Source organism: Poecile atricapillus, chromosome 9, assembly GCF_030490865.1.
Source record: "Poecile atricapillus isolate bPoeAtr1 chromosome 9, bPoeAtr1.hap1, whole genome shotgun sequence".
Classification (NCBI taxonomy): domain Eukaryota; kingdom Metazoa; phylum Chordata; class Aves; order Passeriformes; family Paridae; genus Poecile; species Poecile atricapillus.
Window position 1 is genome coordinate 6671188 of NC_081257.1, and position 25805 is coordinate 6696992.

The 25805-nt window shown below is 40.7% G+C and overlaps 1 protein-coding gene across 1 annotated transcript in view; it reads left to right on the forward strand.

The window, feature by feature from the left end:
• PPARG (peroxisome proliferator activated receptor gamma) overlaps nt 1–23431 on the forward strand; it is a 52525-nt gene extending 29094 nt beyond the window's left edge. Inside the window, exons 2-7 of the mRNA XM_058845282.1 lie at nt 1966–2193; nt 4179–4348; nt 5694–5832; nt 10336–10535; nt 13544–13994; nt 20358–23431. Coding sequence (XP_058701265.1) covers nt 1974–2193; nt 4179–4348; nt 5694–5832; nt 10336–10535; nt 13544–13994; nt 20358–20605 — 1428 coding nt within the window. The 5' untranslated portion in view covers nt 1966–1973 and the 3' untranslated portion in view covers nt 20606–23431. The remainder of the gene's footprint in view (nt 1–1965; nt 2194–4178; nt 4349–5693; nt 5833–10335; nt 10536–13543; nt 13995–20357) is intronic.
• The last annotated feature ends 2374 nt before the right edge of the window (nt 23432–25805 follow it).

Below are 25805 nucleotides of genomic sequence, written 5' to 3' on the forward strand. Positions count from 1 at the left end.
GAGAGTGCAGGAAAACTGTTAATTTTTCAGTGAGATCAGTGCCAGGTGATTGAGTTCCTCTCTCCTCAGTGAGTGGCCCCAGCTTGTCCTTGCCTTTAAGCAGGTGCTGAAGCTCTCCAGGTGCTGCCCCAGAGCAGGGAGGTGTCTGAGCAAGGGCAGCCGTGGGTGTGAGTGCTCCTGCCTTTTGATGATTTGGTTTCCTGCAGTTATTCCTTGTCCACACAGCAGCCTGGGAGTTCCTGGGATGAAGCTGGGCTGTGACTGGGAATGTGTCTGTAGCCGTCCTTCACCCTTGAGGCACAGCTCCAGTAGAAATTAATAAGCCTTGATGTCACTTGCTTAAAGGAGTATAAAAAAAATTTAAAATGTCTCTTGATTTTTGTGGTTTTTTAAAGATGTGTCTGGTCATTACCAGAAAGAAAATGGGATCTTAAGAAGGAGTCTGTTCTGCCTTATTGTTTCATTTGGAAATCTGTTTTGGGAACACATTTCCCAGTGTTGATGGCCAGGGATTTGCACTTGGTGCTCACAGAAAATGTCGTGGAATCAGAGAATCTCCTGAGCTGGAATGGACCCACAGGGATCATCCAGTCCAACTCCTGTTCCTGCACAGCCACCCCAACAATCCCACCCTGGGCATCCCTGGGAATGCTGTTCCTGGAGCTCTGGCAGCCTCGGGGCTGGGACCATTCCCAGGGGAGCCTGGGCAGGGCTCACGATTCGAGCCTGGACTTGAAACTTGACCATTTGGGAGAGAACACACAGCACCAAGGCACCCTGACAAGCTGTCATGTGTTTTCCCCAGGGATTTGTCACTTGTGGCAGTTAGAAATCCTGTTGTTTCCTTACTTTCATTAAGGATGACATCCTCAATATCCCATCCAGTGGGATCAGGGGGTGGCTGGGATGCAGCAGCATCTCTTTGTTCCCGCTGCAGCGAGAATCTCTCCTCTCAAATATAAGAATTAAAAAGATCCCTTGCAGCCTTTGTTGTCAACATCAAGGCAGAAGAACTGAAGGGAGTCCTAAAAGTGGGAAGAGTGCTGGTGACATTCCTGAGGGAAGGCAAAGAGAAGTGCAACCATCTCTAGGTCCTGGCAGGGCTGATGGGGAAGGCAGCCACAGCTTCATTTACCAATGTCAAAAGCAGGCTGAGCTCCTCTGTTCAAATATCTTCATTTTTCAACAGCATTTTTGGCCATGTGGCAGAGTAGTTTTGATTCAAAGCAGATCAAGTCTAAGTTTCTGTTATCTAGAGGTTAAAGGCCACTCCCTTGATTGGGTTTAAAGTCCAAATTAAACAGCCAGAGTGACCAAGCTATTTTAGTTCTGAAACATCTATTTTTAGGGTAGAATGTTCTTTTTATAAATCATGGAAAATTAAACACAGGCTCTGGTTATAAAATAGCCTTTGCACTTGCTGTAAGTTAAAAACATTTTTATAGTTGAAATATATCTAAATCAAGGATTTTGGTTCAGCTGTCAGAAGAAGACAATTCATATCTCAATATCTAAATTCACTCAATTTGTAGAAGATTTTTACAGATAGAAGTCTCTTTTTTGTTTACTGCTTTCACGGCTGGCATAAATATATATGGAATCTGAAAAGTCGTAACTTACATTTCCTTGATCCTTGGGTTCAAGACTGGGATTAAACTTTTGGCAAACTCGAATGAGCACGGTTTTCAAATATTTCTGGTTATTTGGATGAAAGCCATCACTATTTAACACCAGTTACTCTTCATATAAAAATCATTGAGATTTTCAGGCACTTGGGAAAAATGGTGATTAGAATTTGAAAAAAATTAGAATTATTTGTGGGAGACTTTTAATGTTATTGATGTGCATGCTATGGAGAGATGGAGTTAAGGTTTTCTTCTCAAGCTGGGACACCTGAACCTCAGCTGAAAATACTGGAGACAAACAACTCCTTCTAAAATGTCTTTTTCTTGTTGGTGTTTGCAGGGATTACAATGGTTGACACAGAAATGCCGTTTTGGCCCATGAATTTTGGAATCAGCCCCGTGGATCTGTCAGCCATGGATGATCACACACATTCCTTTGACATCAAGCCCTTCACCACCGTTGACTTCTCGAGCATTTCCTCCCCGCACTATGAAGATCTTCCTCTTGCCAGAGCTGACCAGTCAGGCCTGGATTATAAATATGATATCAAGCTCCAGGACTGCCAAAGTAAGTTTTGCCTTTTTTGAAGTGTTTCCCTCATGTCCATGTTTCCTTCATTCCCTGGAACGTGTGCTAGCCCCAAATGGATTTAGAACTCAGATCTCCTGTGTCAGCAGAGATGTCCTTGCAGGGCAGGCAGAAAAGGGAATACCCAGAGCAGACTTTCACCCTGCCAGAGCAGCAGCTGGAGTTTAGGCAAGCTATCATAAAGTACCCAAAATGACATTTTATTAGAACATGGACCCCTCTGTTGTCTCCTTTCCTGTGCCTTGTGTGCAGCTTTTCCTTTGAGGCTCCGTGCACACAATGCAGAATAAACACCCTGAATGCTGAAGAATGCCCAGCACACAGAGCATTTGAATTATTAATATCTGCAGCTTTTAAATTCCAAACAGCCTCAGAAATGGATGGAGTAGAAATATTTGCTAAATCTGAGCCACAGCATTGCTCCATCACAGCTCCTGGATTATTTGTTTGCTGTGAACCTGGCGATTATTTACTTGCTATGAAATGTGCTGCTCTTTCACAACTTACGCTCACAAAATGACACTAAATCCTCCTTTTAAGAAAGGAAGTGACCTATTCCTAAATAAATTGTTACTGTATTCCTGCTCAGAGGGGGAATGTGAGGTTGCTGCACCTGGAATTCTGTTGAGGATCCATTTCTGCTTAGATCTGACCTCACTTTTATTTGTAGTGATCTGTACAAGAACTCCTTCAGGGAATTCCTGCTGGGGAAATTGTGGTATCTAATTTTGGTGGTACAGTGAAGCAGGTGCTGTGTGTCTCTGCACTACTACTGTGATAAATGAGCCAACATTTTTCCAGCTACTCATTTGTTTCTCTTTTGTTTAATTAGAAATATTCATAACACTTCAATGCCAAGTAGTTTTAAAGAGTGTACCAGAGTTTAGATGGCATAAATCCTCCTCATCTTTACTTATTTTTTTCCCAGTTTATATAGGAATAAATCTTTCTAGTTTGTATAGTAGAGCCAATCTGGAAAAATAAAAATATTCACCTTCTTTAATACTCTGTTACATCACTCCTGATGTAATGTAATTTTCAAATGTCACAGCTGTCTTCTATGACCAGTGATGATTGATTTAAAGACATCATCTTCACTTGTTTGAGGTCATTCAATATTAGAAATTGCTCTCTTAATTAGAAACTTTCATAAGAGAAAATTTATCTCTAAACTGCACCCAAAGTTCAGCAGTTTTCCCCAAGAGAGAGCTACATTTCATTTAAATGTTATTTTATCTTATGTATATATATATATATATATATGTATATATGTATATATATATATATATACACACACAGGATATATCTATATATGTATACACATAGGATATATCTATATATACACACACATAGGATATATATATAGATATATAGATATATAGATAGGATTTATATATACACATAGCATATATGTGTGTATATATATCATATGTATAATATATATAATAGGTATAATAGATGTATAATATATATGTATTATATTTATAGATATACATATATAAATATATACATATTTTATCTTATATATATATAATTTAATAAAATATTATTCAGTATATAGCTCTATTAGATACTCAAATATGTGTCAAACTGGATTAGACACTGCAGCCCATCTCCCTGCAGGAGTTTTCAACACCTTAAAGGAATAAACCAGGTAGAGACTGAGTAAAGCCCAAGTTCTCCATCCATTAATTTTCAATATCCATCTATAAACCGTTCCACACTCCAGAGCTGAAAGCTGGACCTGTAATGCACTTTCCCCAGCAGAATCTGCCCCTTCCAGCTTTTGCAGCCACGGAAATGCAGCTCCAGCTCCTTTTGCAGCCTTTTTCTGCTGCTGGCTCTGCTGTGGAGCAGAGCTGGCCATCCCATCCCAACATCACTGGGATGCCTTGTGCTTATTCCCCACTGCTTCCTCCACAAACTCAATCAGAGTTTACCCCTAAACTCTTCTCTGTGCACAGGTGCCATCAAGATGGAGCCTCCTTCCCCACCCTATTTCTCAGAAAAAGTTCAGTTGTACAACAAACCTCACGAGGAGGCGTCCAACTCGCTGATGGCCATCGAGTGCCGCGTGTGCGGGGACAAAGCCTCCGGCTTCCACTACGGGGTGCACGCCTGCGAGGGCTGCAAGGTGAGCTGCCAAAAAAGCATTCCCCTGAACGTTTGACACTATTTTCATCTTGGTAAAATCACACTTTTGTGCTTTTTTTAAAAAAAAAAGAAATAAAGTTTAGGTCTTTACATCAATTTTCCTGTGTATAATTTATGGTTTAAAAAGCAGGAGTTTTTTGAAACGTAGCTTGCTTTTTTTCTTGTTGATGGTATTGATTTATTCAATTTTTTTTTGGTGCATTTTTCCCCCCTTCTTTTAATCATGCAAGCACATTTCATTCCTGCTGTCTTGAAGGTCATGTGCAAAAAATCAGAATTCTTAGAACACAGCAAGAGAAAACTCATGCCCAACTCCAAAACTTTGAGCAATTAAAATTCAGGCTCTGTTATTGTGATTAATTCGAGTTTCTTTACCCACTTTACACAGTTCAGGTGACTACAGAGTAGTCAGATGGTATTGAGGAATGTGCTTTCTGCTCTAAAACCCCTCTGATTTTTTGGTGTCAGTGATATTTAGTGTTTATAACATCTACAGGACAATGGTATAAAAATTGCAGTCCTTGAGAATGAGAGAAAAAATGCCAGATAATTAAATTATTAATAATTCACTGAGCTCAAGGAAAAACATTAGTTTCGTGTGAAATTCCCATCTTCTCCATTTTCAGGATCTTGAGGAAAATAACTAAAAGGAAAGAAGCAATCCAAAGCTTAAGTAAAATTCTTAGCAGTGAATTAGGAACACACATAATGCAATAAGTACAAAGTACATGACTTAAATTACAGTTAATTATATAAATAAAAGCTGTCATTATGCTTTTACTGTTATTATTCCCTGTGAGGAAAAAGTAATTTTTACAAGGACAAAAGGGTGATAACTCTGGATAAACTTTATTAATGAATTGTGACTGAACTAAAAAATCGTATTTAAACTATAAAAAGAGAAATAACCCAGAACCATTTTAATTTACTAGCATTTGTACTGCTGTTGGCAGAATTTTTGGTTTGTGGTGGTTTACAACCAATTTTCTACATTGGTAATGAATTTTAAATTTTGAAAATGTCACATTTGGTTCTTAATAATTGTCCCAATTATTGGCAGTGGGACAAACAGAGCTTTTGCTTCCTTTGGAGTTGTGCTCTTAAATGACATCCTTAGTGTCCTTTAAACCCTACTGATTCCCTAAAGCTTCTCCATCTTTTTGAGAATTTTATCTCTCTGTCAAACTGAGTTGGAAATGACAGATAAGAGCAGAACAGGAGCACAGAGTTTGGTGCCTTTGGAAATCTGTCTGTCAGGTATTCTGGATGGGTGGAGAAATGGCAGTTCCTGCATCCTTTTTCATGTTTTTTTCTGTTTTCTGCAGGGCTTTTTTCGAAGAACAATCAGGTTAAAGCTCATTTACGACCGGTGTGATCTGAACTGCCGGATCCATAAGAAGAGCAGGAATAAATGTCAGTACTGCAGGTTCCAGAAGTGCCTGGCTGTCGGGATGTCCCACAACGGTGAGTGACAACATAACACTGCTGCTGGAATGCCCACATCCTCAGTCTAGAAACGTCACATGTCAGAGAGATTGCCCTGACTTCAGGAGCCTCTCTGTGATTTGAGATTGCTTTAACATCAAAATCAGATAGGAGGAGATTTGCTTTTCTTGCTTTAATACATAATGCAGCATGAGTTGGTTTTAGTCTCCATCATTCCTGCTCATTGGTAGTTCCTCCTGAATATATTCCTTGTGTAATTCCTATTTTTCGCTTCACTGTCTTATTTTCTGACCAGACCCTTTTGCCTGCTGGAGCTCAGGATGCTTCTCCTGAAAGCAAAAAACTAAATTATGGAAGGTGGGTTAGAGGATCTGAAGTTTTGTGAATAACAGCAACTTGAATTTTCTGCACAGGTCACTTACCAAGGGCTGTTGGCATCACTGAGTTCACACTTCTCATACTGAAACACAACATATTTGAAATTAAAATATTCATTTTCATGAATTGTAACCTTTTAAAAATCCCTGTCCTCCTCCTTCCTAGGACACCCACATCTGTGCTTGCCTTCTTTACCATAAGTAATGGCATGAAGAATATCACAATGCTGCTCTAGAAGAAAATCCCTCTGCACTTTAAAATTAACAGAGCAATTCATGTGGAAATACTTACGAATGTTTGGGCAGAAAGACATAATGAAGATTCTTTGTTGCCTTGCTTTGGCAAAGCTGAGTGAAAACAGGAATTAAATGTCATAACATAGAGACTTATGTAATTCTAAGGGTAAAGAATTGCAAACATGACTGGGAAAATAATTTCTCTGTGGTTTTTTTAGAACTTTCATTATTTTCAATCTAAAAAATGAGTGTGCTGTCCCCAAGAGGAAAGCTGGACTGTGGTTTGCAAAGTTAATGCATGAGCTGAATGTAAATTGGTCTGGGAAATGTTTTGCTAATAGAAAATATGGTTTTCAAATTCCTGGGATGCAGCAGTAACACTTAAAAATAAATCTAATTTTGAAATGCTACTGTGGGTATTTTTACAGTAATTCAGGAGGGTTTTTTATTCTTATTTTCAAGGTGCATGCCAAATTTTCCCCTGGACTGGCAACACAGCTCCCAGCTGTGTCCATGGGATCCATGGGCAGTTCCATCAGGAAGGGATGGCCCAGACCATTCTCTCTGGCTTACAACATCTAGAACAGCTTTAAAATTCACATTCATTTAAAATTTAAAATTCTACCTGCATTTTTCCCTCTTTAGGCACTGCCCAGGCAGAAGCTGTGGCACCAACAAGGTTTTAGGAGCCAGGGGAGGCAGGACAAGAGCAAAGCCACTTGCCCCAGGGCTCCAAGGAGCATTTTCCTTTGCTCCAGCCAGGAGTTCTCCCAACACAGGCTCAGTATTTCTATTCAGACCTTGCCTCTTACACCTACCTTTTTTTATTTTGCCTGCTCTGGTTACACAAAACACCCTCATTCCTTCATAATTGATAAACAAATTTATAAAGAAGAGCTGAATTTCACCTTCAAGGCCCCAGAAAGAAATACAACACTGGATGTGCTCCTACCCAGGTTCCTACCCTGAGCCAACAGAGCTTTGATACTAAATATTAAAATTTAAACATTCTTTACATTTTGTGTTGGTTGGTGGTAGAACCAGGGGGTTTCATCAGTGGCACTGAGACACATTTTGATGTTACATCTCCAGATCACACTTCAGCCATTTGGGTGGGGAAATTATCAGAATTTTAAATGCTTTGAAGCAGAATGTGGGTTATTTGTGCCTGAGGGTTCCAGTCCTCGTGTGGATGTATTATTGCAAAATGAGCAGGACAAAAGGGGGACTGCAAGGAGACACTCAGCAGCTACAGCCACATTTTTTCACGTAGAAATGCTCCATACCACTTGGCTAAAGGTTAAAAGAGACAGTGGTGTTCTCATGCTTGGAATATTGTTTTCCTTTCCTTCTCTAGCCACAGTGCTGCTCTGGGCTTAACCCTGAGTTGTGCAGATTGTGTTCTGAAGTGCCACAGAGCAGAAGTTTGGTTCTTTTCATTTTAAAATGTCATTTATTTTGTTCTCTTCTGCTGAAAGTACTGCTTGTATTAACCCAGCCACTGGAATGGGAAAAAAAGAACACATGGCAATGTGTTTATCATCAGTTCTGGGAGCAGGGGCTTGCTCAACCTGGGCACATCTCCACTAAAAGCAGACAGGTGTCCAGCCTGGCTTTACCTTGTGTTTTCTAAGGGCTATGGGCTAACTGGGGTGTCCTTTATGCCCAGAAATAATCCAAACAATCAGAAGAGTGATGTCCTATAGAAGAGTCTATAAACAATCATCTTTTTTACATTTAACTTCTCCAAGAGGCAAAACTTGGACAAAGGATAAATATTGTAGTTCATCCACAGAAAGCCAAAGGATAGAATGCAGCATGAGGGACTGACTGTGTTCACTGCTGGCTTTCTGTTCCTGACATTTGGAGAATCCTGTAGATGCAAGGAGAAGGAGGAACTGCCAAAGGAAAGAGAAATCCAGGTTCCAGCTGCAGCCTCCTGCCCAGACTTGCAGAGTCTGGGATTACTGGGAGAGGAGCTGCCACCTGAACCCCTCTCAGCCAGCCGGGTTTCCAGAGCTCTCCCAGCCCTACTGATCCCTCCCCAGGCTCTCCTTTTCCCAGCCTAACCTTTGGAAGTGGCATCATCATCAGCCCCTCCTTATTCTCCTCTCATCCAAAATCCCCCTTTCCCAATTCCTCCCATAAACCTCTGCCTGACCTCTCCCTGATTTTTGTCTCAGCTCCCTGAAAAATGACAGTGATCAGGATTTTTACAGAAGGAAACTGCTAGGCTAGTCCCACAAAATTGATTTTGCCCCAGATTTTACTTGCAATGCTAATAAACATTGAACAGAATCTGCTGCATCTGATATCTCACCAATAAAATACATTCTAAACATATTTAGAATAATTTATTCCACAAAAAAAATAAATCCTATGTCTATGAAATTGTAAGATAGGAATGCTTGATTCACAACCCTCCTTGATGTCAATGAATTGTTATATTTCAAATATACTCTATAATGAAATGTTATATTTAAAACACATTTGAGTCCTGATCACCTTTCCTTTTGATGGAACCGAGTCTTCTGCCAGTGGGACCCTGCTTTTTATGCTTTTTTATGAACCTGCTTTTGCAAACCTCAGCTTTCAGGAACAGGCCCACAACAGAAGCATTTCCTGCTGGTGTTCAGTATAATTTAATGTAAAGGACACCCAAATAATTCTGAAATATGCAGCACACATCACTCACAGACTGACGTTGCTGAAAGAGGAGTTCAGTCATAAAAATAAACAATTTTGTTTCTACAGCCATGAAATAAGACAACTGATCAATAAATATAATAGAGAAAAAAGTGGAGAGGGAGGATGTGTTCCTGCATAATTATTTATCCTTGGAAAAAAATGTCCTGTTTGCCCATCAACACATTGCAGCAAACTCATAGAAAAGTGTCTGCTTGTTTCCAAAATAAACATCCCCAGTAAAATCATCTCTGTATGATCTTAGCAGCACTTGTCCTTTATCCAATCACTGGAAAAATATTCATAATATTTCTATTTCCCCCTAGGACCAAAATGCAAAATCCTTGATTTCTTCCTTCCGTTTTTTGTTTGGATGCTCTTTTGTTCTGTTCTGTTTTCATAAAGCAAAATAAATTCTGTTTACTGAAATATCATCTGATAAATCAGTCTTGATTTTGATGGCTCATTTGAAACATTCTCCAGTCAGTCCCCATATGAATAAATAGGCTTGAATGGGAAGCACATGGATGCAAAAATAGGAGGTGCAGAGGAGATTTGAGCAATTTTGAGCTCATATGATGAGGTAGAACCATTTCCTGGTTTTTCAATACTGCACAAGAACAACTCAGCCTTTTCCAGCATTTTATTCCCTGCACAACCTTCTTCCCTGCTCCTTAATCCTGATGTTAACATTTTCTAGCACTCACTACGTTGGATTCTGCCGAACTATTTCGGAATTTATTCCTTCAAGGCATGTGAGGGTTTTGTTTCTAAACAAATGAAGAACCTCAGATCCATGTGGTGATTTGCCCAAAACAATACAAGGCTCAATGGTGGTTCCCACCCTGAGCCAACAGAGCTTTAATATCTTAAATATTCTTTGCATTTTATGTAGATTGGAGGTAGAACCAGGGGGTTTCACCGACAGCTGACAGCAGGTTTGCATTTCTAAGCAAGGTACTATAATGGGCACAGACATGATTTCCTCTTTGGGATTTGTTTGTTTACATTTCTTTAAAGCTGTTCAGCTGTTTTGCCAAGATGACTGCAGCAAACCCTCTCTCCTTGCTTGCCTAGCCCTGATTAACACAAGCTTCAGGCTCCCGCACCGAAAGGCGACAGAAAATTCAAAGGAGCTTTTTGAGCTGCAGCTGCAGGTGCAGGAAGGTGGCTGAAAAGCCATTTAAATGTGCTTTTCTGTAACTCTTGTGGTGTTCCTCAGCCATCAGGTTCGGGCGGATGCCGCAGGCGGAGAAGGAGAAGCTGCTGGCAGAGATCTCCAGCGACATCGACCAGTTAAACCCCGAATCCGCCGACCTGCGGGCGCTGGCCAAGCACCTGTACGACTCCTACATCAAGTCCTTCCCTCTGACCAAAGCCAAGGCGAGGGCCATCCTGACAGGAAAGACGACAGACAAATCAGTCAGTTCCCTCTTCTTTTTTGTTTCTTCCTTTTTTCCGAGTAAACGATTTGCCAAGTTGACAGCGCAGCTCTTTAAAAAAACCAAAATACAAAATACCGAACCTAAAAAAAAAACCCCAGCCCACTTTGCTGTTGGCAGTTACACATTTCAAGCTGTGTCTGAAACACAGGAAATGTTTTTAGATAGAATAAGTAAACATTTTTTGAAAAAACTCCAAGTTCACCTAATAAAATACTTGAAACCGGGACAAGAATTCGAAGGTCACCTTAACCTTTTTGTATTCCCTGATCCTCTCTTCCCGTTTTCCTTCTCCTTGCCCAGAGGTTATCTGCCACATTATCTGTTTAAGGTGGCTTTCGAGCTGTCAGGAATTGCTGTTCCCTGAGGAATACTCCTTTTCCTGAGTGGCAAATGATTCCAGCCCCAGCAGAGCCACAAGGCTGAATGTGATGCTCATTCTTACGATGCTCTGATGAATTCCTGCTCTTCTCTGGGTTATCTCAGGTCACTTCAGTGCCCTGTGTTGCTGCAGTTGGAATTTTAGGAGAATGGACAGGAAAATCTTGGAAAAGTAAGGAATAAGTGGGTTTGTGGGTTGCCTTGGAAACTTCATTTGCAATGCATAAAATCTTCTGTATCAGTGAGAGGAGGAGAAATAACATCTGACCATTTTGGTAACAGTATTTTAATACCTAAAGAATAAAATGGTTTTACAAAACTCATAATTCTTAGCTTAATGTATTTTCTAGAATCATTGGCAGAAATTTTATTGTCAGGATTACAAAAAAAGACTGGATTTTATTTTCCTTAATAATTTCAAGGACAGCATAGAACTCAGAGGTATTTCAGACTCCAAAAAAGATATTTCTTCCTTTCCTTAAAGGCAATTAAAATAATCATTTTATTGTTGTCCAGAAATTGGTTGTACCCCTCACATAAAAGCTTTGGATGTGGTGGGCACTTATAATGTGAGTGACTTTTCAGAATGAAATATATAAAGTTTGAATTGGCTAAATTTATTTATTCTGCAGAAACCGATGTGCAGCCTGCTCGTGTCTGAAAGTTCCACCTCTGCAAATCTCACCCAGTAAATGTAGAATTGCATCAATTAATTCTCCTTTTTTCTTGGAAGTTTTTTAACTTTGGCACATTAAAAACAGCAATAAACCACTAGAAAGAGTCCAGCTTTTCAATGCTGCCAATTTTCAAGCCTTTGGTGAAAATACCACTGAAAGAGAGAGACTCAGTATTAAATGGCCACAACTTCCATGTTTCTATCAATGGATTGGGTGCTCTGGGGCATCAAACTGTTTACTATGGGCACAGTTTAAATTCATGTTATCTTTTAGTTGCTGTATGATCCCAATTAATTTAAAATGTTTGGATATGCGAGTGAGTGGATCAAAACTAGAATGAGTTATTCATCATCTCCTGGGATATACAGACATAAATTTGACATAAAATTCTACTCTCAAGTTCATCTGAATCTTTATATTAAAAAATCTTTGTCTATTTTGAGCTCTCTCTTGATTTTCATCTATCATGAATAGGCCAGTGGTGTTTATAAGCTTTCTAAAACACGTGGACCTGGACTGATGATGACTTTTTCTTGTACTTGGTGCTCCCACTAGAAGGAAGAGTAAGAAGTTACCTACTAGAACCAAAATGTGCATTTTAAAAGCATCTTCTGCAGCCTTGTTACTCCACTATTCCAAGTGTATGCACATCCATATGTGTAGATAAGTATTTAATGGTTTTGCTGCTGCCAAAATGTCATTACCTGAAAAATTCCTTCTCCTCCTGGCTTTTCTCAGTGCAGTGTGTTTGTTGTTTCAGTGAAAGCAGGAAAATAATTGAATCCCTCCCACCGTCCCTCCTGGAATGTCATGGTCTGGAGCTGTAAATGCAAAACCATGAGAAGGTTTTAAGGCATAAGAATCTGCAGTCATAAATTACCTCCAATTTTAAAAATTGTTTCTTTAGTCCAATTGTTGGAGTATAATCCCTTCTATTTTAATTAATTAATCAAGTATGTTAACAAACCTATTCATATCAGTGGGATTGGTTCAGTGCAGCAGTGAACTGTTCAGTCATTAATCCTCTGAGGGAAAGATTCTTCAAATGAATTTGAGAAATCCTCACGTAACCACTTCTTTAAGCCCAGGAGCTTCTTTTGCATATTCTGGAACAGATTGTTTCCAGATCCTAATGCAAGTATTCTGGCACTACTTTTTCTAAGCTGCTTTCAAAATTGATTTGTTCCAGTTGAGTTTATGTCACAGTCCAGCCTCATTCTTGTGTTCTGAATTATGGTTTGTAGCATGGTATTTGTCTTTTCTTTCCCAAAGACAAGTTGAGTGGGTTTAAATATATCCTAATGTTGTTATTTTTAAAGGAGTTAACAGCAAAAGGTTGCATTTATCAGATAATCAATACCATAAAGTTGTTATTTCTTGCAGTGTTTCCTAGGATAGGACATGAAAGGAACATGAAAGTACATAAAGGAATCAAAATGAGAATATTCTCAGTCTTCTCCCCCCCCAAAAAAAAATAAAATAAAAGAAGGCTATTTTACACTCATTGGATTCTCTTTTATAGAAGCTCTTATAATTCAGGTAGAAGTAGCATCATTTTAACCTTTTCTTAAACATTTCAAACTTTAAAATCTGGAATTACAGAACATTTTATAAAGCAAAAAGCAAACAAAGGAAAAGGCAAAGCTCCTGGATACTTTTAAACAGCGTTCCTTTTTCCCCTCCTTTAACTGGCCTTTCTGTAAATCATTCTAGCATTGTGAGGATATTTGTTTTTATAGGTTTAGAACAATTTAAGTATTTGGGGAATCCTTGCTGGCTTTCTCAGGACAATTTAACTATTTTGGGAGCCCCTGGCAGGTTGCTCAGAGATGTCTGAGGGGTTGCTGCTGAATTCTCTTTGGGCTTCTCAGGAGTCAGACGCTCTTGGAAAGGACATTTGGGAGTAAATGGACTTTCCTTTTGTTTTTAGCCCTTCGTTATTTATGACATGAACTCTTTAATGATGGGAGAAGACCAGATCAAGTGCAAGCACGTGTCCCCCCTGCAGGAGGAGAACAAGGAGGTGGCCATCCGCATCTTCCAGCGCTGCCAGTTCCGCTCCGTGGAGGCCGTGCAGGAGATCACCGAGTTCGCCAAGAACATCCCGGGCTTTGTCAACCTCGACCTGAACGACCAAGTGACTCTGCTCAAGTACGGGGTCCACGAGATCATTTATACCCTGCTGGCTTCCCTGATGAACAAAGACGGGGTTCTCATATCCGACGGACAAGGGTTCATGACGCGGGAGTTCCTGAAGAGCCTGAGGAAACCTTTTTGTGACTTTATGGAGCCCAAGTTTGAGTTTGCTGTGAAGTTCAATGCACTGGAATTAGATGACAGTGACCTGGCAATATTTATAGCTGTCATTATCCTAAGTGGAGGTAAGTGCTCTCTTATTTATATGGGATCTTAGAGGATAGAATTGACACTTCTAACTCCTGCCCAAACAGCAAAGTGCTCGGCACTGCAGGGTGGGACTGAGCACGTTTACACAGAGCTTTTTTAGACACTTTCAAATTTCTTTTTTTGTTGTTTGCCCTTTATTCAGATTCAGACAGAAACTGAAAATGGAAATGCCCCAATATTAGTGATGGATCTGGAAATGCCTGCTGAGTCATCAGTTCATGCAGGCAGAAAACAAAATCAGGGCTCTTTTGGAAAACAGGAAGGGTGGAATTTCACTGGCAGGAGCTAAAATTCTGCAGATTTTTTTTAAACCTGCAATTAGGTTGTGTGGCTTGCTAATTGAACACAAATAGCTTTGAGTCGAGAGCAATTCCAAAGGATAGGTGGTGTTGGGCTCACAGGGTTACAGCGCTTTTCATTGTTCCTCCGTTCATGCAAGGTTTTGTTTGCCTTTAAAAGGAGGGGGAAATGCTTTTGCAAGGATAATGATGGTCTCCTTAAAAAAAAAACCCAGGCATTGTGTTCCTCTAGCTTTTCTCAGCTGCTCTGCTTTATCTGCACACATCACACTTTGAGCAAAGCATGACCCAACATCCCAGGTACCAGACTGCCCACATCCAACACTTCACTGTAAAAACACCGAGTTTCAGCTTTTCTGCAGCCAGTCCGTGTGTTCTCTGCTCCTGAGGTGATGTCACCGTTCTGCTTTGTGAATTAGCCATGCCTACCAGGATTTATTTCACTTGGACACCTTCAGATATATTCCAGGCACATCGAAGCTCTGTTACTTTGGCCAACACTCCCAAGGCAGTGATGTTGCACAAATAAAATCTTGCCCTACAGATTTGTGTGTATTTTGGCCCAACAGGGAACTGCACATATCCATGGCAGGAATGTGCTGAATGCTCTGGATTCAGCTCCTCCGCAGATCAACACCGAGGATTTTGTTATTAAATTACATTTCAGCAATCAAACACAACCTCCTGCTATTATTGTTCTAAAAGCAGCCCTGCTGCTGGCAGGGCACTCTTAGGTATAGCTGCATTTAAAATCACCTCCAGTTCCTCCTGGCACTGTGTTTCATTCAGGTTACAATATAATTTATGCCACCAATTCCACTTCCAACAAGAATTCCTCACAGAAATTTCCTTGTGCAAACCTGGGGCACCGTGATCCCTGAGAACTCTGCTTTACTCCAGGAAGGAGAGCACCTTGCTGGTGTATTTTTGGTTGGTTTTGATGGGAGGGGAGAGATGGGACAAACCTATCAGGGCACTACTCAAAACGTGCCAATATTGTGTGGTTTTTAGTATAATGAAATGTGACAGATGAGAAAAAGGCCTCTCAAAATTCTCTCCTAAATGCAAAAAGGGAACTTGTATTCTGCAAAGCCCTGTCCTCAGCAGTGTTTCCACCAGAGGAAAGAGGAATGATGTTGCCAATCTCACATTTTAGATTGCAGGAGGACAGTGATTCACATACAGTAATTAACTGTGTTGAACCAGATTTATCAGCATGTCTCCTTTTCTTTGCAGAATAATTTGTCAACAGAGACATGTAAAGAACTAATGAATTTGAATCAAGTAACTGTAGCAAAACTCTGAAACAAATCCATAGAGACATATAAATCCATATAAATATAAACCAGCCCTTTCTAGGAAGATCCTTTAATTTCTTGATAACAAAGACCTCCCTATCTTTTTTCAGATTTTTTTTCCCCCAAAAACTAGGATAGCTGCTTGAAAAAAAAAGAGTTTATGTTTTGAAAACAATTAAGCTTTGTTGCCAATTAAAGAAAGCTTTTATCATGGAATTTACAGCCAGATATGATATCTATTGAACTGGATGCATTCTGTGGGATTAAAATATCTTGTGTGTAAAACTGAGTCCTGTTTCTCAGCTGTCTCGGCCATTTCTGTAAGAGCTACATCCTTACAAAATTGTATTTCTGTAAGATCTATTTGAGTATAGCAGGATGATTTCACTGAGAACAGGATTTCAAAACCAGAGCACCTCGAGGACTTGACTTGCTGCAGGAATCCTGCAACGCTTAAATCCCTTCACAAAATCCTGGGTACAAACATCTCTAACAGCAAACCAGTTTGTGAAACCCAAAAAGATCCCAGCCAGGGGCTCTGAATCAGTGGATCTGGTATTACCTAGTGAAATGATGATAATTCTGCTGGCTCCAGGGGGGCTGGCTCTAACAAAAGAGGAGGGAAAGATAATTCCAGCTGGAACATCACATCTAGAAAGATTTCTGTTGGGAAATGTTTGGAATTTGTCACAAATCCTATAAAACTCTTCAGCCTTTTGATAACCAAACAGCTGCTTTTGCATGTTATCTAAAAAGGCAAAAAGCCCAAATCACAGCAGTAAGGAGCTGACAAATTAACTGTAATAGCAACAGATGGAAAATACTCCCACTCCCACAGATGATTTTACTGTTCCTGAGCTGCTCAGTGCAGCCTCTCTCTGCCTCAACTACTCCAAATGTTTCTCTGAACTCATTTCTGGAGAGCTGTTGGTGCTGTAAAACAAAGTAAATGGCAAACAAAGTCTCATATTCTGAATTTAATGCAGATTAGACGGAGAGACTGTGTGTGAGCTTAGGATTTCACCTTGTTTGTACAACCTTCCAGTTGTGGTGACTTTAAAAGACACACTTTGGTTAAATGAGCTTTGGAAAGCTTTGTTTAGGAGATATTCTTCCTCTGTGACACTGAGACTCATCCTCAGTCAGCAGTGAGTGCTCTGCTATACATGAAAAAGAGCTGAAGCATCTTTGGAAAATCACATCCACCTGAGCTGAAAATGAACTCTGTCACAAGAAGTTGGATGGTTCTGTTTGGGCAGGGAGAGTAACACTCCAGGCCTTCTTGGGACAATTCACATTTATGAACTGAGCAAACTCACTCAGGCAGGCTGTTGTCAAACAAACAAACAAAAAAAAAAGCTCAGAAAGGAACTTTGTGGCATGTATTTTGTGTATTATCTTCTGTGGTTGGATCCAGCAGTGTTTGGATCCAGGAATGTTTGCATACAGGAGTTTTTGGGGCAGAGTATCCCCATTCTGCCAGTCCATGTGCAGTCAAATGCTGTTTAAATCCAGAAATGGATTTAAGGTCACTTTTTTTCTGTTTTCTGTGTGGTTTTCACCCTAAATTTTAAGCCACAAGTGCCTGCTCCTGGTGTAAACACTGTATTCAGTCATTTTGCTGCATTCTCAGATCAGCAACGTTTGAACTTTTATCACTGGCTATTACCAAGAAGTAGTTCCTGTTTCACTGCCACACAAATCCTGCACTTTGTAAGAACAAAGAAATGCTTTGTAATCAGAGCAAGAGCTGCAGATCACCACTGAACCAAAGTCCTGGTGACTCCAATACATGTGACAGTCTCAGAAGACAAACCTCAAATTGCTGAGTCACATCTGCCTCAGCAAAAGAAAAAAGAAGGAGCACATGTGTTCACTCAGACAGATTTTTGCCTGATTTTTTCATACTGAGATTTTAGATTGCACATGTAAAATGTAAAATGCATTTATTCAAAGATAATAAAATGTAAAGACAGGTAGGTGGCAATCTCATGTGTAAGGAACAGGTAAAAAAGATTGTAATTATTGTTAGGGACATGAAAGAGGCATCCAAAGAAGTAAATAAATAAACAAATAAAGTATTTTCCCCTGAGGCAGTGTAGAATATCAATTTGCATGAAGTGGTACTGCTGGCACTCAGAGCTTTGGGGTTATTTGCCTTTCCCAGTCACTGTGGACATTTTCTGACTTAGAACAGTTCCCTGCACAGTTTTCAAACCAATTGAAGCAGCCATAGGACAATGAATGAAAACATAAAGCAAATGTGAATAAAGAAACATAATAAAGAACAGGAAACCATGGTGCTGTCCTGGCATTTTCCTTTTTCCTGCAAGGCACATCCCTCTGCAGCTCCTTTCTGCACAGACCTCACCTTTTGGTACAAAACCAAATTGGTCTGGAGCATATCTATTTCAGAGCATTTTAACAGCTTGAAATATACCATAATAGCTGGATGTTTAAGCTTTGGCCTCTTATTTCCTTTTTTTTCCCTGCTTTAGATAAGTTTCTTGGAACAGAAGCAGCATTTTCCTCTGTAAGAGTTTTTTACTGAGAAAGTATAGCAAACTGTCAACACCCAAAAAACACTGCCTATATCCTGAAGTTCTCATTCATGAAAAGTCTCTCTTGCCTTCAATGGGAATTTTCCTTCCTCTTGAATTGGCTTATTTAAAAATAACATCTGATGATCTCTCCTAGGCTTTTGTCAGAGTCATCTTTTCTGCCTCTGGTTCCACTGGGTCATTAGAAACTCAACAGATTGGGGTTTTTCAAGGGGTTTCAGGATTTTAGCCACTGCAGTCTCACTGAACTTCAGTTGACCTCAGGCATCCAAATTCAGGGGGCTCCTGATAAATTCCAGACCCAGAGGAGTTTCCTCCTGGACTCTGGAGCACAATATTTGAATTGGGATTTGCTCCTGAAAAACTCACACCCCAAAAAATTCCCAGCCCAAAGGAGCAGGGGGCAAAGGGAGATGAATCTCAGAGGAAATCGAGGCCACGTCTTTGTGCTCTCTGATTATTTTCTGTCCCTGCACACTGAGTCATGCCCAGCTAGCTCAGAGTTCAACTGCAGCACACAAGGAAAATTTAAAGCTATCACAACCCCAAATTATTACCAGCTTTGAAGGGCTGAAATTTGGCAAGTCTCAGAAAGATCTCAGCTCGATTCTGCAGCCCATGTAATGCATTCAGGCAATCAGAAAAGAAATATCTAGCATTTACCAAAAACTCTTTAGGTATCATTAAAAAACTGCTCAAAAATATTGCCAAAGGAAATTGATAAAATGGAATCTTTTTTAATATTTACTCCCAGACTTTCTGAATCAGATTTTATTAGGTTATCAGTTGAATGAGATAAATAAATTGTTTTTAATTATAATTATTAATTAATTTAATTATAATAACTGTTTTAGTAATAAACATATGTATAATATAAAATATATAAATAATAAATCATCTGCAGGACAAGCACATTGATGAAAAAATATCCAGGTTCACACTGAAAATTACTTTTTTTTTCCCTATCTTTGAAAAACTCTGCCTAAACCTCACCTCTTGGAGAACCGAGTATCCTTTCCTGATCAGTGACCTTCATTTTCATGGCTGTGTACTCACTGGTTTTCCTGCCAGCTCTGCATTTTAGTTTATACTGCAGTTTTTTCCCCCATGAAGTAAAGCCACGATGTATTTATAAAGAGCTTTGTTTTCTCTCAGCCTTTTTGCCAGTGTGCTGCACAACTCGAGCTGAGTTAGGAGAACTCTGTGCTCAGAAAGGTTACCAAGATCACAGGAAATAACAGCTTTTTTTTATGTTTTTAACAAGATCAGCCTCTCATCCTTGCTGAAATGGAATTATTGCCTTAGGGAAGTGATTTAAGGCTTGCAGTAGGCACTGCTTTTTATTGATCAACCTATGAAATTAATTTCATAGCAGCACAGCAAATTTTATTTAAATCATTGACTCCTTTCCTGATCTATTATGATATTTGGGAAGTGTTACTCAGTGTTAAGTATTTTAGCAGTAACAAAATTCATTGTAGTCGTTGTCATACGTGAGGATTTAATAAAGTTAAGCAGCTTTCATTGCTTAGACACTCAAATTTCATTAACTTTCAGCACTGGAGAATCAAATAAACTGCAGAAGTTGAGTTTATGCCTTTTTTTTTTTTCGTTTGATGGGTCGATATCCACCTTAGGGGGAAACATTTTTAGTGGCAGCAGCTACATGCAAATCCATCAGAGAATATGTTGATTTTCCAGAAGTGAATTACCTGATACAGATTGTTTATCCCCCAACTATCTCACTCTTTTTTTTCCCCACACACCCTCCCAGTTTACTGTGGAAAAGCCGCTGTAGTGGAGTATAAACCTAGCTCTGGAATACAAAACAAGTTCCAAAACCCCTCTGAGCAAATGCAGGGAAATCTTACAAACAGCTCCCAGGAAAAGCCATTTGCAGAGGCTTCATCTGCTTAGAAATGTGTAAGAAATTAACGCACAGGAATTGATGCTGCGGTGCTCGTAAACTCACAGGTCTGTTTCTCCCCAGCCCACCCAGTGGAAATATTTCCAAGATTAGGCCTAGAACCCCTTTGAGCAAATCCCTTTTGAGAAATCTTACAAACCACCAGGCAGCTCCCAGGAAATGCCACCCGAATTTGTTGGGAAGCGTGTAAGAGATGGATGCGCGAAGCCGATGTGGCGATGCCGATAAACTCACGAGCTTTTTTTCCCTGCAGACCGCCCGGGGTTGTTAAATGTGAAGCCAATTGAAGACATTCAGGACAACCTTTTGCAAGCCCTGGAGCTGCAGCTGAAGCTGAACCACCCCGAGTCCTCGCAGCTGTTTGCAAAGCTGCTGCAGAAAATGACGGACCTCAGGCAGATCGTCACGGAGCACGTGCAGCTCCTGCAGGTCATCAAGAAAACCGAGACGGACATGAGCCTCCATCCACTGCTACAAGAGATCTACAAGGACTTGTATTAATGAGCAGAGCAGTTCTTAATCCCCTGACATAATGTATGTTTTTCAGATTGCACTATTTCTTTGAGGGAAAAACTTGGCGTACCTAAGAAATTACTGTGAAACAGCATCTAAAAAGAGAGAGCTTAGTATAGTAGATCTATTTTATGCATATTGTTTATAAAGACACATTTACAATTTACTTTTAATATTAAAAGTATCTATATCATGAAATTGTTGGCAGTATTTTCAGAATTAATTTTTTAACTACGTTATTTCTTAAAATTGCTTGTCCGAGTCTGATCGATGCTTCACCCAAGCATGCAGTTAAATTTTCAGCTAAATAAAAACCTTTCTCCTTGAACATTTCCAGGGAAATGTTTGAAGTATTAACGTTCGATTTTGTGCTCCCGAGGCGGCAGCAAAACAAAATTCAGTCACAGATTAGTGTAACTTCCCAGGAGAGTTTCAAAGGGAGAAGTGTCAGGTCTGAAAATATTTGTGCCTTCCGTGATAAGATGTGACACTGACAGAGCTCTGCAAAGGGGGCTCGGTGCAAGGAGAAATGGGGCCGCTCATTTGTGGGCAAACTGAAAAATTAGATTCCATTTCAAGAATTAATTAAGGGAGGAATATGCAAGAGTCCTTTTGATTCCTCTGCTCGAGCAAGTTTGAGACAGCTGGAGCAGCAGCTACTCCAATTCCCACCCCACAGCAGCCAGAGCTGAGCTGGAATAGGTTGGTCCAAACCTCTTGGCCTGAGACCTTCCCCAGTTATTTGATAAATTGCCATTGAACAACAGTCAAAATATCACGGAAAAATTGCAGTGTTGTGACAAATTAACTCCTAAACAAAAGCAAGGTTTGGATGAATTCTTGTGCAGAGATAAAGCTGGGATGGAAACCCTGAACCCTGAGTTCCACTTGAGCTCTGGATGTTCACCCAAGGATGCTGGGAGATGTTCCTGCTCTTGAGGTCACTGGTTCTCTTGCATGTGTTGGCCTATAATGTCACCTTAGAGTTCCACAGGGAGCAGAGCACAGCAGAGTGAACAAATTTAACAGAAGATGAATTCCCTAACAATGTCATTTTGGGGTATTCTTGGTACCGAGGTGAGAGATTCACATTTCAGCCCCTCCCATTTGATAGTCTGTGAATGTGACCCCTGACTAAATCAAGCAGGGGGGACCCACAGTGGTGGACCAGAAGAGGGAATACTGGGGGGAAAAGCACTATTTGTAACTTATATATCAAAATAAGGAGAGGTCCCAAACATCCTTGGTTCCCTCCCCATGTCTGTATTTTATTTATGTAGCAAAAAATGTGCCTTAAACTGAGACAAGGGGAGTGCTGATTCCCAGTTGGACAAAGAGGTGATGTAGGTGTGAGGAGGATCTTCAGGGAGTAGAAATTGGCTTTGCTCCTAATGTAGCCCTTGAAACTCTTAAGTCGATGCAAATTATGCAATAAAGAAGCTGAGAGAGGTAAAGATTAAAATTAATCCATCAGCTCATGCCTTCTACACCTGGAAACATTTCCTACCGCTTATTCCAGGTAACCTCTGGGCCTAAGGTCAGTAGTGAGCGTGATTCCCACCAGGAAGTTTGGGGAATTGGATCATTCAGCCTCCAGGTTTAGAGCCCACAGGTGGAATTGCGCTGAGATGAAGTCACTGCGAGGCTGGAGAGAACAGCTTTGATCCTGCCAGGCTTGCAGTGAGGTCATTTCAGGTAGCTCAGAAAGGATGGCCCTGGAGCAAACACAGGATTGCAGCTCATGCTCAGCACTGCAGCTTTGCTGCACATTGCAGGCGCTTCCAGCTGAGCGTGGCACGGGCAGGAATCGCATTCGCACTTTCATGGCTGGTACAGTGCAAAAGAAAATATTCTCTCTCCCGTTGAAGCTGTTTTCCACTGTTCATTTGAAGTGTTGCCTTCCATCCCTTAGTGGGAGAATTCTGCAGAGCTCACCCCTGCCGTGGAGGATGGGCCAGAGATGAGCTGGCACTGGGATGGACCCCAGCTCCAACACTGAATTCCTGTAACAGCAACACCCAGCATGAACCATGAATCTGAGCCTGCATTTCTTTAGCAATCCAATTTCCCACTGGCTTCCCTTGAAATGGAAGTCCAGAAGTAGTTTCTAATGAAAAGGAATTCTAGGGCATGTCCTTACAGAAGTAATATTCAAAATTATTTGAAAATGAGTGGCAGAGATGCTCTGACAGGGAAATTGAGTCCAGGGCTTTGTTACAAAGTACTGAAAAAGAATCTGTGTAACCCAGCAGCACATTAACCAAAGAGCTTCATCCCACTCCTGCAAGGGGCAATATTTCTGAAACTGTCTATGCAGCAGTGACAGTGTCTAAGCCACTCAGTCCAAAAATCCCTATATTTTGAGTGGTAATGTAATCATAATCAGAAGAGTTCTGCAGGAATGGGTGTTATCCTTTATGAGGATAAAGGCACCGAATGCCCAAAAGCCTCTACTTTTCTTTCAACTGTATCAGCTGCTCTAATAAAATATATTATTCTCCCTACACCCTGTCTTCTCTCACATATTGATATTATTCACCATGTTTTCCTCAAGCCATGCAAAGTGTTAATTTTTTATGTGAGTTACTAATCACTGACATGTTCTGATTCTAAGCGGTTACATCATGATTAAGAAGTTTTGCCTGAAATACTTTTCTACAAGAATAGGTCTTAAGGGAAAAATGTTCATTTAATGGACAATTGCTATGTACTAATTTAGAACAAATGACTGTTATGAGGATATGAAAACATTTTCTCAAAAAATAGCATTTTCTCTTGTGAATTATATTCAGAATTTTGATCTAATTGTAAATACTTTCTGTTTCTATGGGACTTTATTTATTAAAAACAAAAACTTGCTAATGGGAGTTCATCAGTAGGTTGTAATACTTTCAGACTCTCTAGAGTTTTGGGTAGAATGGGCTACGCCATAAAAGAACAATTTGGGTTTTGATCTTCAGTGCTACTAAAAACATTTAAGAACTCCAAAATAGAAGCAGTCAGCTGGTACATGGCTGCCTTTGAAGAGTTTGATTTTGCTGGTGGTGTGCTGTTCCTCAGTCATCTGCTCAATCATTAACATCCTCGGGGATGGTGTGGGATCCTGGAGATTCCCACAGGCTTTGAAACTTCTGGGCTGCTATTCTGTCTCGTATTTCACACTGCTCTGCTTTTTCTGTGGAGAAGCTGGAGGTAAACTGAGTCCAGAGAAGGTCGTTTGATGTCCCTGCACACATCCAGCTCGTTCCCCTCGCCCTGGCAGGCATCAGAACATTCCTTGTAGGAGTTCAAAGGTCCCTGCTCAGCAGGAAGAATTACCTTCTTCAAACATCACTGGTGTGACCATTTCTGCAGCAAATGTTGCTGTGAGGGCCTGGAATGAAAAGTGGGAGGAGAGAAAAGCATTTCCAGCATCCCTGCTGTTATGGCAAAGGCAGCCCAGACCATTTCAGCCACGGTTTTCATAACAGTGAGGAAATCCTCTTTGTCCCCCTGGTGCAGGTGATTCCCACCCTTCAGCACTCCCTAACAGACCCTTCTCCCAGCACAGCCAGCCCTCAGCACTCCAAAACTCTGGGAAATGGGAAATGGGAAATGGAAAATGGGAAATGGGAAATGGGAAATGGGAAATGGGCTTCCCAAGAGCTGCTGTCCCCCCTTGTGTGACTGACCCCCTTCCCTCAGCTAACACACCACGGCTTCCAGTCACTGTGGGTACAGATAAGCCCTGAGGGATCAGGATTTAGTATTTGGTTTGTAGCTGTAAATTCTGTCTTGTGGCTGAGTACATTTTAATGGGACTTTCTGCCTTTTAAATAAGAGGTAATATCTCTTAAATGGATGTGACATCAGCTTTGTAGACACAAGAAACACAAAGCTGCAGCTAGAGATTTATAGGGGGAGGAAAACAAAACTGAGGGGGAACAACCCCAGCAAACACCTCCTGGATCAGCAGCTCAGCCACACACCTGTCAAACAGTTCAGGTTCACATTCAAGCACTGGGAAAAAATATGGGTCTCATCATAAATGCCATTCCAAGTGCCTTGTCTGAAAAACCAGTGGTCAAAAATCAGCTGTGCAGGGCTTTATCCAATTCCACGGATACAAGAAATTCTTCTACACTTCCATTCTTCTGAGCACTACCCAGCCCTGGAAATGAAAGTTGTAAGAAAAACAATTTCTGAACTTCTGGATTTTCATTTGTACACGCAGGGTATGGAGAGGAAATTAGGCAGCACATCTTCACTGGCTTGAAGTAAACACTCAGGAGGCAAGGACTGACCCAGCAAAGGAAGAAAGGAGGAAATGATTCCACAGCTTTGGATGCAATGTAACAGGGTCAGATACGTGTGTGTGCAGGGTCTTGCAGGATTTCACCTTTGGTTTTTTGGAAGAGCCAAATGCCCCATGGACATGGTGTTTGCAAGAAGTTTTAGCACACCAAAGCCAGCGAACAGCATCCATAAATTTATATGTTCCCAAAATAGGAAAGGCTTGTTCAATTCACAGCCTCTTTCATGACATCTCTTTATTGCTTCATGTGGCCAATATTGAGGTATTGCAGGTCTGGAGCTTGGCTAGATCCTGTAGCAGGAATTCTCTGGGCAAGCATTAGTCAAGGCAGTAACTCTCAGATTTTTGGGGTTAAATGCTTCAGGACTTCTTTTAGATGAGAAATTAATTCGATAGATTTTTGCGAATGGCTGAGATCAGCTCCCAGCTCTCAAATGGGACGAGTTTCTAATTAGGATTTTGCTAACTGAACGTGCCTCTCAGCCCTGCTTTAGGAAAGGGTAAAGCCAAAAAAGAGCTTTAGCTGCTAGTGAGAATAGCCCTTCTATTGAGACACAAACTGGTTAAGGGCTTTCTGGTTTAATTATTAAGCTTCCTTATTGCTCTGGAAATGGGGAGCATTTTCATAACAGCGTTGGCCAAGAGGAATATCCATTGCTCATTATGTTATACGCTGTTACCCAACGAGGTTTTTTCAGCTCAGTGGAGACAGCGAGGGAGAAGTGAAGTCTCCAGAGGCAGGGGAGGGAAGGAGGAGAACGCAGCACCATTGGTTCTCACACTGGGAAGAGCTGGCAGTGCAGGAGGAGATCTTGTCCCGCTTGCTGCAATGATGATTAAAGCATTCTGTTGTGTCAGCATATCCTCGGTTTGTTAGTGCTAACTCTCAGCTGG